Source organism: Dromiciops gliroides, chromosome 3 (genome assembly GCF_019393635.1).
Source record: "Dromiciops gliroides isolate mDroGli1 chromosome 3, mDroGli1.pri, whole genome shotgun sequence".
NCBI classification, from domain to species: Eukaryota; Metazoa; Chordata; class Mammalia; order Microbiotheria; family Microbiotheriidae; genus Dromiciops; species Dromiciops gliroides.
In genome coordinates, this window is record NC_057863.1 from 330,423,109 (window position 1) to 330,436,491 (window position 13,383).

The following is a 13,383-nucleotide window of genomic DNA, read 5'->3' on the forward strand; positions in this document are numbered from 1 at the left end:
CAAGAATTGTTGTTCAGTCGTGTCCCACTCTTTATGACCCCACTTTGGGTTTTCTTGGTAAAGAGTCTGCAGTGATTTGCTATTTCCTTCTCCAGCTCGTTTTACAGGTAAGGAAACTGAGGTAAATGGCACTAAGTGACTTGTCCAGGGTCACACAGTAAGCATCCAAGACTTAATTTGAACTCAGGTCTTCATGACTCCAGCCTAGATCCTGTCCAATACACAATCCAAGTGGATAGAGCATGGCCCTGGACTCAGATACTTGACACTTAATAGCTGTGTGACCCTGAGCAAAGTCACATAACCCCAGTTGCCCCACCAAAACAAACAAACCAATACACCATCTAGCTGCCCTTTCTAAGGATTAGAGCTATTTAAAAGCAGAATGGGTTTAGGGACTGGGTAGCGAATAACCCCTCCTTGGAATAAACATAGATTTATCAGGAAAGTTGCAAAGATTGTTTTTTTTCCCCCTTAGTGATAAATTGGTATTGCTTATCACTTCCAATTCCCAAATTCTGTGATTTTGTAATTTTATGCACTAAGCTAGCCCCTCAGTATACAAAGAAAAAATGGAAAGAAAAAAATCTCTGCTCTTTTTTCAATTCCTCCCATTGCAAAGAGAGGATATGAAGTCAGAGGATAAAGGATTGAATCTTGGCTCAGCTACTTACCTCCTGTATGACCCTGGGAAAGGGATTTAAATTCTCTGGACTCATGTCCCACATTTGGTTGGTTTGTTTGTTTATTTTTGCAGGGCAATGGGGGTTAAGTGACTTGCCCAGGGTCACACAGCTAGTTAAGTGTCAAGTGTCTCAGGCCGGATTTGAACTCAGGTACTCCTGAATCCAGGGCTGCTGCTTTATCCACTGCGCCACCTAACTGCCCCTCCCCACATTTGTAAAATGAGAAAATTAAATTAGGTGATTTCTAAGGATCTTTTCAGCTCTAAATCTTACAATTGAATTTTATCCTGCCACCTGTTCTTATTCCTATTTCAACAATAGTTGCTTGAGAATGAAATATTCTATAATCCAAGGACATTCTCTTCCAAAAGGGAATATGGAATCATATAAAAGAGGTAATTTAATTCTATTATTTTTGTTCAGCAACAGTTCTCAAGCGTCCACCTCATTACTTTTCCCTTGTATTGCTTAATGGACAATGAATCCAGAATATGCCACTTCTAATTTTTTCATTGCAAAAATGTATATCTTTTGAATTTATGAAAGAAAATTAATTTGAAAGCATTAACTTTTAGCTAATGAATGTGCATGACTTTAAATAACTTTTTTCTTTTTGGTCAAATTTATGCCATTTAATTTAGGGAATAAATTCTTAGATTTTAAAGGAAAATTACAGTTTATAAAATGATATGTAAAATAAATTGTGTTCCCATACCTCTCCTAAAACTGTAACAACAATCCCAACACTCCTCCCAGAACCCTTCTGTTACAGGGTTAGGACTATTAAAGTTTAACCTGGCCAGCTGACACGGGTCTTCTCCTAGAGACACAACTTGAAGCAAGAGGGATAAGCCTATTAGGCGTTGCTGCTGCCTTAGTGGCGTCAGGGAGACCAAGATGGCTCTAGAGAATGAAGCTGATTCTTGCCCAACTTCCCTGAGCCACCACCAGTGGGGGACAGTCCTCCCTTGGGTGATCACCCCAATAAGAGAACTTTCCCCCCATCTGGTCCATCCACCATCGGTCCTCTATAAAAGTATTTACCTTTCTCCTGCTGGAGGAGATAGTTATCTCAGAGTGCCATGCTATCTCTCCGTGAGAGAAGTTTGACTTCTCTCTTGGTTTCCTTTCTCTAGCACCTAAATAAAACATTATTTTATTCTAATTGGATTTGTGTGTGAGAGGGTATAATTGGGGGGGGCGGGGCATTGAGGGTTAAGTGACTTGCCCAGGGTCACACAGCTAGTAAGTGTCAAGTGTCTGAGGCCAGATTTGAAAACTCAGGTCCTCCTGAATCCAGGGCCAGTGCTTTTCCCACTGCACTGCCTAGCTGCCCCGGGTGTAATTTTTTAAAGAGGAATTCCTAAGGACCCTCAACCCCAAACCCCCAACCATTTTCCCCATAACACTGCAAAAAACAAACAAAAAACCCCAACAACAACAAAAAAACAACAACCAAATATCAATGACTAGAAAGGATGTTTAACTTTTTTGAGGGCAGTGGGGAGGGGGAGGGAATTCACTTGGTTGTGAGGACAAATGATCTTAAACCTCCATTGTTTGACAAACTTTCCTAGTTACTGTGCCTTCACTACCACTTTTATATGTTTTCATCCCCCACAGTTCTAATTTTTAGCCAGTAACATTTTCTAATATGAAAGAATATAAATCTTTGGACTGTTTTGTAATAACTCAAGTAACTTCGTCATGGAAGCAACAAGTCCTTAAATGGTTAATTAAATTTTTCATAGTACATTAGTTGGCAAAAGTCAAACGTCAAGGAAATCCTTCCCCAATAGATGCTTTGGCCAATATAGTGAAGACCCTGTAAATATGGTAATTCTTGTTCATTTTTTATATTTCAGTACTTATATGGATAATGTGATTTTATTTAAATGGGTGCCCTCTCTATTGGTACAACTTGAAACCCATTCATGTCTGTTCTTTCTGAGTAACTCTTATTATCCATATTCCCCTATAACTCCTCTAAAGAAGGCCTACCTGACATGTCAGGGACCTTTCTCTTTCTTTTGTTCTTTTAAGAGTACATCAGGATCAGTGTCTCTGTGGGTGGTCCATCTGTTATCTCTCACCACAGAGTCACCATTCTCTACAAGGGCAAGAAGCATGCTCTAGATTCAGTTGAGAGAAAATGGAGTTGTGAACACCTTAGGACACTGCATGACCCCTGCCAGGTAAGTGTACACACAGGTGGAGTGTAGAATAGGGTGGGGCCAAGTTGGGGAGGACCTCACCTAGGGTGTTTAACTTTGGTAGCTTCCTATTTAGATTAATTATTCTTACTAATTCATTACTAGACTTGGTTGTTTCTAGCTTTAGGAGGATTGGGGATACTATCAGAGCTTTAAAAAATTTCAGCCCTACCCTACTCACAGTTCTGCCTTTTACTCTCTACACAGCACCCATTTCCTTTTCTGGTCATACTTATCTTTATTATGTTGACTCTTCTTGTGTGTAAATCTTGCATACATCTTGCATCTCCCCATTTTCCTTCAGTGTCTTACAAATTTGCTTCTTCAGAAATTGTGGCATTCTAAGTTTCATAACCATTTGACATCAGAAGAAGGACATTAGTTTTAATGAGATGGATTTTTGTTTCAGCCAGACAAGCTGAAAGCACAGTACCATTTCCCCAATATAATCTACCCCATTATCTTACTCCGTTTTGAGCCCACATCATTATCCATTTGCAGTATGTGTCAAAGGCATCTATCAATATTGATTTTTTTTTTTTGGATCTAGCACTAAATGTGGAACCTTTACTACTAGGCTTTGTGGAGTAGGAGTGACACCATATGTTGGGACAGAAGAATGACAGTGTCATTTTTGAATCTTGGTCTCCTGATTCTTTCCGTTTTGTAGTCCTATCACCTTCTTTCTACCTAAAAGCTTCCTTCCTCCTAAAAGGAACTCTTCAGATACTTCAGAGCCCACGAGAGGCGGTGGGGTATGGTAGAAAGAACACTCGGTTTACAGTCAGAGGTCCTCAACTTGAATCCTCGCTATTTTTTACTCACTTTATGAGCTTGCACAAGGAGCTTACAATTGAATGGGGGAAACAACTTGCAAACAAACGTATACAAAACAAGCTATGTTGCAGGAGAAATAGGAAATAGTTAACAGAAGGAGGGCACTAGAATTAAGAGGGGTTGGGTAATGCTTCTCCTAAAAGATGGGATTTTAATTGGGATTTCAAGGAAGTCAGGGAAGTGAGTAGTCACAGGGGAGGAAGGAGAGTGTTTTAGACATGAAGGACAGCCAGAGAAAATGCCCGGAGCAGAGAGAGGAGTGTCTTGTCTGTGGAGCAACATGGAGGCCAGTGGAGCAACATGAGGACCACAAGTAGAATATTGCAATAATCCATGCATTGCCGCTTGTCCTTTATTATCGAAGAGGACCATGACAGATATCATGACTTGAAATGAATTGGATTTAAGTGAGGGAGGGCTGTACAAGGTCACCAACTTCATTCTCTCCTCCAGAGCCATCTGGGTTCAGTGCCAAGATATATTCCAGATGTTTAAGGCAATTGAAGTTAAGTGACCTGCCCAGGGTCACATAGCTAGTAAGTGTCTGAGGAAACATTTGAACTCAGGTTCTTATAACTCCAGGACCAGTCCTTTTTCCACTGCACCACCTAGCTGCCTCAATCCAGGCATAAAGTGTTGAGGGCCTACACTAGAATGGTGGCAATGTCAGAGGAGAGAAAGGCAGGTACTGGAGAAATATTGCAAAGGTGAAATTCACAGACCTGGGCAACAGCTTGGAAATGGCAGGGTGGGGTTGTTGGGGGGGATTGTATGAAAGATAGTGAGGACTCCAGGATAACTCCTAGGTTTTGAGTCTGAGGAACAGGGAAGATGGTGTTGCCCTCTACAGAAACAGGGAAGCTGGGGGGGGTAAGGTTTAGTGGGGAGATTAATGAGGTCAGTTTTAGACATAATTATTGGACATAATTATTGAGTTTAAGATGTCTACAGGACATCCAGTTTGAGATGTCTGAAGGGTAGCTGGAGATGTGAGATTGGAGGTCAGCAGAGGGATTGGGGCAGGATAGGTAGGTTGGAAAAATCTCAGCATAGAGAGGGTAATTAAATGCATGGCCCTGTGATAGCAAAAGCCTAAGGATCATCTAGAGGACTTTTCACTACTTAAATAATTTTAGGGTTGTAACTGGACAATTCTCCTGGCATAGGCAATTGTTCTGTTATTGTTCAGTCCTGTCCAACTCTTTGTGATCCTATTTGATTTTTTTTTTTTTTGGCAAAGATACCAGAATGGTTTGCAATTTCTTTCTCCAACTCATTTTACAGATGAGGAAACTGAAGCAAGTAGGGTTAAATGACTTGCCCAAGGTCACACAGTTAGTATGTGTCTGAGGCCATATTTGAATTCAGGAAAATGAGTCTTCCTGACTCCAGGGCCCACAATCTATCCACTGCACCACCTAGCTGTCCTCTACTTCCTAAGTAGTTCTAAGGGGAAAAAGAAAAAGAAAAAAATATTTTCAAACTCCTGCTTCCCCCATCCCACCTTGTCCCTCCAGTGAAGAAGTCATCATAAGGAAAAAAGAAAAATGTGGAGGAGAAAAAAGCCAGAAATTCCAGGATTTTTATTCTCCTTTTGGAAGGACCAAGTCTTAAATTTCAGTGATCTGGCCCATGAAATAGTTGATGTCCCATCTTTGCGATTCACAGTGGATTTCCTTATGCAATATGGTAACAATGAGTTAGAAGAACACCAAGATCATCAGGGCCATGGTACATATGATGACACTTCCAGCACAGTCAAAAACCCACTATGCATCAGAGTCATCTATAGTAAAGTGGTTAAGAGGTTATAAGCCTCTTGCATGTGATCTATTCCAGGGTCTAAGTTTCATACCAAGGCTTTGCCAATACTGTCATCCACTACATATTCCCTGACTCACCTACCAAAACCTCTTCCTCGAGATCCACATCAGAAGAATGGTATCAAATCTTAGAGGCCTTTGTGGAGGGACTGTCCCCTTCTTCCACAGGGGCTAAATATTCTCCCTCATCCCCATCCAGGGACTCAGTATTGCCACCAAGTTAGCTGGGTACCCTTTTCATTCCAAGTAAATACAACTTCACTATAGTTATAGAGCAACACTCTTACCTCTCCCTTGATCTTAGAAAGCCAGATACCTACCTTCCAACAATACCACGACTTAGTCCCACAAGCCTTTTCTGGGAAGGAACTGTTTGAACCCTGCTAAAGGGAAGCCTGTCAATTGAAGTGGACCTGAACTCAGGGTGTCTGAGAGTCAGCTAGAACCATATCCAAAAACAGTCCATTCTTACCAAGTAAGTCTTCCTGGAGACCAGTTCCAATAAACCACTGGAGAGCCATTTGCCTTCCCGTGTGTCACTGATTTTTCACAGACATGGCTTCTGACGAAAATACCTGACAAAACATGACCTAATGGCTAGAATTATGCATTGGAAGCTCACTATCTCCTATTGGCAAAGCAATAGTTCAACTTTGCAAGGTGTGAAAGTCCAAAATTGTTCTTTGAGAGTCTGTTCTCTAGACTTAGCACATCATTATTTCAAAGTCTTGCCATCCAACCCAGGTTCAATATGTATTAACTTTTGGAGCTGTCACTGTTTTGTGTATCAGGGTAAGCTGAAGTTGTAGAAAATGGCTAGGGCTTTTATAGGGAAGAGCAGTGTCTTGACAGGCTGTCTAACTGGCTTCCTACCTCTAATGTCATGGGCCAGGAGGTACAAGAACTCTGCCATGGAGAAGGAAAGAATCCAGGCCCAGAAGATTCCATAAAAGGGAGAATGTCAGACCTGAAAAGGTAGCATGTTCAGCCCAGAGACAACTGGTAACAAGAAACACTAGGCCTCCAACAACAAGGTTTTTTTTTCAAGGCTATTACAGTAATGAAAGACAATGATAATAGCAACAAATCTTTATTATATACACCAAGCAGAAATTCAAAAGGGGTCTTGGAAATAAAAGGACAATTTTGTTCCTATCAAGTTAACATAAATATCTTTTGGTTTGGGGTTAACTGTTATAGAAACATACAATCTTTTTTACATCTTTTGTTTCATTTTTTTGTTCATTGTTCTTATTCCTTATATTTCTGTTTTATCTATTTGAATACTTGCCCCTGTAAAGAGACTGATTCTGATCTTTTCTTTAACTGGTTGGTGATCAGGCTGTACATAGATAATTCATGAATTACTTCCTCACGTCAATAACAAATTGTTTCCTGTTTAAATATAATCCATCCTTTTTGGGTGATAGTTATGTAGTATTCTTTATGTCCTATACTTCCCAATTCTTTTCTCATAGGAAGTGTTTATAATACAGAGGCATGAAGCTTTGGTGTCATCTACAAGACTTTGTCTTTACTGATTCCTTAATCCTATACCATATTTTCTTCTTTATAATTTATAATTTTTCTTTTTTATTATTATGAATTTGACAAATACAAACGTTTTCTTATACAAAGAACAAGAAAGAGGATTGGATATGGCACCATCAAACTATTAAATAGTTTATTATACACACACATATAAAATTTAACATTGTTGTTCCAACATTACCCTGCTTTCCCCCTTCTGAACTTCCTTTTGCTTTCTTCTATATATTTAGAAAAAAATGTTTCATGGATGTTTTCTCCCCTTTTTTAATCACTATCATTAGCTCCCTACCCCACCATTTCCCTTATAAATCACTTCCCCCAGGGATCCCTCTCATAACAAATACACAAGAACAACATGTGTAAAATGAAAATTAATTGTCTAACCTTATCTTCTGCTATAATTATAGCTCATAATTATATATAACACAAACAACAATTTATGAAGTGCCTAGTAAATTCAAAGCACTGTTTGATGCTGATATACAATCACAAAACAAAAAAATAGCACTTGGTAATTTATAAAACATTTTTGTATTATATGTATCTAAAACTGAGGAAACTGAGGTTCAGCCTGATTAGTATAGGGGAGAACCTTTTTAATTCAGGCCTTGTGACTTTAAGTCCAATACTCTTTGCACTATGACATGTTGTCTCTCACTTCCTGTTATTTCCCATAACATACTTTATATTTTAGCTACCTCTTCACTGTACTCCACGTAATTATACATACTTATTCTAGTTTTTGTTCGTTTGCTTATTAGGTTCACAGGACTGTAGGATTTACATCCAGAAGAGACCTTAGAGATCATCTCATCCAACACCTCAAACAACATTTTATAGATAAGGAAACTTAGGCCTAGGAAGGAGAACTGATTTGACTGAAATTACACAATTAATAAAAGCCAATATTTGGACCTGGGTCCACTGGATTCAAATTCACTGCTCTTTATCACACCCCCTTCCTTGTATTTTCATATTCTACTATATTTCAAGATCACAAAGAGCACAGATAGTGAATAGCAAATAAACCCACATATCCAAGTCAATAGCAATAGAAATTAAAGAAGGAATTCAGATGAGAATATTCCAGACAGGATGCTTACTAGCTGTGTGACTTGGGCAAGTCACTTAATCCTCATTGTGCCACCAAAAAAAAAAAAAAAAGGATTTTGGGGCAGCTAGGTGGCACAGTGGATAAAGCACCAGCCCAGAATTCAGGAGGACCTGAGTTCAAATCTGTCCTCAGACACTTGACACTTACTAGCTGTGTGACCCTGGGCAAGTCACTTACCTTCATTGCCCTGCCCTCCCTCCCCCCCCCCAAAGGGAAAAAGAGAGAATATACCAGACAGTACATAAAATGAAGGTGTTCTCCCACTGGGAATGAGAAATCTCAGTTCAACAAAGAGAAAGAGTCCCAGATCTCATGCAAAGTGAAATTTCCTAGTCTTGAGTGTAGTAAGTTGGGGATAGGGACATAACTGAGGTGCTGGCTCCTCTAAAGGTTGGTTTCTTCCCAGACTCTTTCTCTACCTTCAAGGATCTGTTCCTGAAGAGATTCTGGAATCGCATCTTTTCTCTGGAATCTGGAAGCTAAAATACCAGGATCTCTCCTCTTTCAAGCTCTTGCCAGCTCTGCCTCTCCAAGGCTGAGGAACATTGGATAATCAATCTCCACTAAAGAAAATTGTGTACCAATGGACTATAAGCTAAGGGTTACTTATGGAAATGGAAGAGGATCACACAACTTATAAACAATCTAAGATATACACAGAACCTATGAAGGGGAGTAGTGTAAAATAAGATTTAAAAGAAAATATTAGAGGTAGTTTGCGGAGGCTTTTGCCACATTAAGGAATTTGTATGTATTTTGGGGGGTGGCTGGGTACTAAGGGTTAAGTGACACAGGGTCACACAACTAAGTGTCAAGTGTCTGAGGCCAGATTTGAACTCAGGTCCTCCTGAATCCAGGGCCAGTGCTTTATCCACTGCATCACTTAGCTGCCCTTAAGGAATTTGTATTTTAATAATAGCTAGCATTTATATAGTACCTTAAGGTTTGCAAAGCATTGTACACATTATCTCATCTGATCCTCTCAACCACCCTGTAAAGTAGGTTCTGTTATTAATCTTCATTTTACAGATGAGGAAATTGAGGCTGAGGTTAAGTGATTTGTCTGGTATCAGTCCCACAGCTAGTAATTATAGGAGGTAAGATTTAAACTCGGATCTATTCTCTAAATCTAGAGTTCTTAACCACCGTGGCCCCTGGTAGCCTCTAATTTTTTCTTTTGTTGTATCTTTTGAGCCATAGAAGTCACAAAATGTTTTAAGCTGGAGAGTGATGTGATCTGAATTATACATTAAGAAGATTTTTTGGACAATTGTGTAAAGGATGGATCAGAAAGGGGGCATTGCTGGTAAGAGACAACCAGTTATTGTATTAAAAGGCTAATCTAATAGGCAGATGAGAAGTATTGAGGGCCTGAACTAAGATTAGAGCAGTGTAATTGGATAAAAGAGGACAAATTGGAGAAATTGGAGAAGTACAATTGAAGGGCAATGGCAATTGCTGTGATATGGAGAAAGTGAGTTAATTTTTAAGATAAAGGTATGGGCCACAAAACCAGGGCAGGAGAATCTATTTGAGGTAGAAAATGAACTCAGTTCTGAACAAGTGTATGAGGTGCTGGTGGGACATCCAAATACTGCTATCTAGCCAGCAGTTAGAAACCACTTGTGCTCAGTAGGTAACATTTTGCAGTATTATATGGGCTGGAATAGCTATTGAGTTGAGAATAGAGGTAGCAATACAGCCCTGTACTGATCTGGGTGCCAGATTCTGAACTACAACAATTATAGTTTGAATGGGAAGTAAAGGTGTGAATCTAATAAACTTTATGAGGGAGAATTAATAGGATTTGGATGTAGGTTGGATGTAAGAGGCTTCAGTCTTAGATGACCCCAGAGAAAGAGTCATTGGCAGAAGTGAGAAAGTAGGAAAAGGAATTTGATTTAGGAGGGAAGATGATGAGTTTATAAGATCATGATCTAGAGCTGGAAGGGACCTCCTTAAAGGTCATCTAGTCTAATTTCTTCTTTTCACAAAGAAGGAAACTAAGGCCCAGAGAGTATAACTGACTTTGACCGAGGTCACATAGGGAGTGTCAGAGGTGAGATTTGAATCCAGATGCTCTGACTACAGAGGCCGGGAAAGGTTAAGAAACTTTTTCAGGGTCACATCAAACCTAGTTCTTTAGCTTTGGATATGCTGAGTTTGATTTTTCTAAGCAAGAATATCCTCATATCCTGATGACAGTTGGAAGTGAGAAGAAGGAATAGTGGTCGGATGAGAGGTCAAGGAGATGGAGGTTTTAGAATTACCAATTTTAGAGATGGTGAAATCCTGAGACTGGATGAAATCACAGGACACTCGAAATCACCGTATAGAAAGGCCCTCAAGGCTCCAGGATATGTGCACGCTGAGGAGAAATGCCAAATATAATAAGCCGCTGACATAACATCTCCAGGGTGTCATCAAAGAAGGGGAAATCTACTAGATGGCGCAGTGGTTAAAGCACTGGCCCTGGATTCAGGAGTACCTGAGTTCAAATCTGGCCTGAGACATTTGACACTTACTAGCTGTGTGACCCTGGGCAAGTCACTTAACCCCCATTGCCTGCAAAAAAAAAATGGTGCGGCTAGGTGGCGCAGTGGATAGAGCACCGGCCCTGGAGTCAGGAGGACCTGAGTTCAAATGCGGCCTCAGACACTTAACACTTACTAGTGTGGACCAGTGTGACCCTGGGCAAGTCACTTAACCCCAATTGCCTCACTAAAAAAAATAAAAATTAAAAAATAAATAAAAATTAAAAAATAAATAAAAATTAAAAAAAAATAAAAATTAAAAAATAAATAAATTAAAATTAAAATTAAAAAAAAAAAGCCTTTGGGATGGAAAGCCCTGGATTTCCAAAGATTTTACTGCCGGATTGAATGGGGCAAAGCACGTTTAAAGTTCCCTAGATCTCAAGTTTTCTCATTTATAAAATGGATGAAATCTAACTGTCTCTTATCTCCAAAGCTCACGAAGCCAGGCCCCATTCTGAATCCAGCTGGGGACGCTTCTTTGCTTCGGGAACCTTAGACACACCGTGGACGCGAGGACCGCTGCAGAGGAGACTCCCTCGCACGCCAGCAGAGAGCAGAATCTTCTGGGAACATGGAGCGCGAGTGGGGGTTTTCCGAAATGAAACCCCCGATTTTTCCTCAAGGCTTCGGTATTTCCTTGGGATTTCCATAAATGGTGCTGGATTTAATCTGCATGGCGTTTCCCAGGGCGTTCTAACCTTGCCCAAGGAACCCAGATCCCGGGAACGATAGTGACGTGCAGGCGCAGGCGAGGGGCAGTCCAACCTGTCCCGCTTCCCCCCACCAACTGCGCCTGCGCAGCGGTTGTCATAGCGACGCCGCCCAACAATCTCCAGGCCTACCCTTGCCGGGCTTGACCCGGGTCGTAAAAGCCGCCACCATGAGCCGAGTTGTGACCATCGAGCAGCCCCCTCCTCAGCCTCCCAGGTTCCGGCTCAGGCCAGGGCTTGGGGGCACCGTCGCCAGTGGGCGACTGTATGACTACCTGTACGGTAAGGATGGGACCTTACGCGGTACCCGCCTCCCACCAACTCCCAAAGTGGGCGGGAACTCCGTCTTCCGGTAGAGGGAGAGGAGACTAGATAGTTTGTTAGAGCCAAACTTAAGTGTCCTGTCTACGCAGACACCAGGTGCTTCGGAGATTCGGAATCGCGCGCCCTTGGGATACGCAGCTGGGGAGCTCCCCCTCCTTGCCTTACACCCCATCGATTCCTCTTTGCGCAAGCGCGGTCTTAATCGCAGGCGTTGAGTGCGAGGTCGCCAGGGACCCCTTCGGGGCTGAGGCACCTTCTGTTCAATGAAAGCGACCTTTATTAAGCTCTTACTGTATGTGTGGCACTGTGTGCCACGGCATGGGGCTGCGCTCAGGGAACTTCAGTTCTTCTGGGGTGGGATGTACATAAATAAGGTATCAGTCAATAAGCATTTGTTAAGCACTTTTGATGTCAATCACTGCAGTAAGCTTTGGGGATGCAAAGAAAGGGAGAAAAACAAAAACAAAAAAACAAGGGTCCCTCCCCTCAAGGAGCCCACATTCTAATGAGAGAGACGACTCAGAGGAAGGGGGAAGACTTCCATTAAGGGGGATCAGGAAAGGCTTCTTGTAGAAAGCAGGATTTTGACTGAGAATGTACTGGATGGATGGATGGATGGATGGATGGATGGATGGATGGATGGATGGATGGATGGATGGATGGATGGATGGATGGATGGATGGATGGATGATGGATGGATGATAGACAAAGAGATAGACGAAGAGACAGCAGAGGTTCCCTAAGAGAGATGATCAGTTAGGACTTCTTACAAGATATGGGCACTTGAGCTAAGCCTTGAAGAGAACGAGATAGGGTGTGTTGTATTCCTTGAGAAAGACAGGTGGCATAGGATCAGGAGAACTGCCATGCCTATTCAAATCATAGGATCATAGATTTAGAACTGGAAGAGTCCTTAGAGGTCAAATCCAACCCCTAAAACAGGCCCACCAAAATTAAGTGATTTGCCTAATGTAAAATCTGTGTTGTATCAAACCTGCAACTGTGTGTCCAAGTATGTATTGGACATTTCCAACTGGATGTCCTGTAGATATATAAAACTCCATGTAGCCAAAACATAACACTATTTTCCCCAAAAAGACTCACCCTTCATGCTCACTTTCTGTCAAGATCATTACCATCCTTTTGGTCACTGAGGTTAACTTTGAAATAATCCTCAACTCTGTTCTTTCTTATCCTGTATTTAATCATTTGCAAGGAGTCTATGATTGTTTTCAGTGACACCTGTTCCAAAACTATTAGTTATCTCCAATTCTACCTGAGCTGTCTTATGTGTATATATACATATACATGTATGTACATATGTGTATGTATATTAGCTCATGTTACTATAGCTTAACATTTACAAAGTGTTCTCCCCACAACACCAATGTGAAGTTTATGGTCTAAGTATCATTTTACCTATTTTATAAATGAAGCATAGAGAGAAGTGACCTGCTTGGAGTCAGAGCCAGGTTTTGAACCTCTTGTTTCCAAGTCTGACACTCTTTCCTTTATACTTTGTCCTCAAGGCTCTTTCTTGGGCTCTCATCTTATTTCTCTATGTACCCCACTTCTGTGATCTCATAAG

General features: G+C 41.1%; 1 protein-coding gene across 2 annotated transcripts in view; it reads left to right on the top strand.

Moving 5' to 3' along the window:
- The first annotated feature begins 11,580 nt into the window (after positions 1–11,580).
- Positions 11,581–13,383, top strand: part of CFAP91 (cilia and flagella associated protein 91) — an 85,512-nt gene continuing 83,709 nt past the window's right edge. For both annotated transcript variants that reach the window (XM_043996572.1, XM_043996571.1), the window contains exon 1: positions 11,581–11,753. In XM_043996572.1, the coding sequence (XP_043852507.1) occupies positions 11,642–11,753 (112 nt within the window). In that variant the 5' untranslated portion in view covers positions 11,581–11,641. The remainder of the gene's footprint in view (positions 11,754–13,383) is intronic.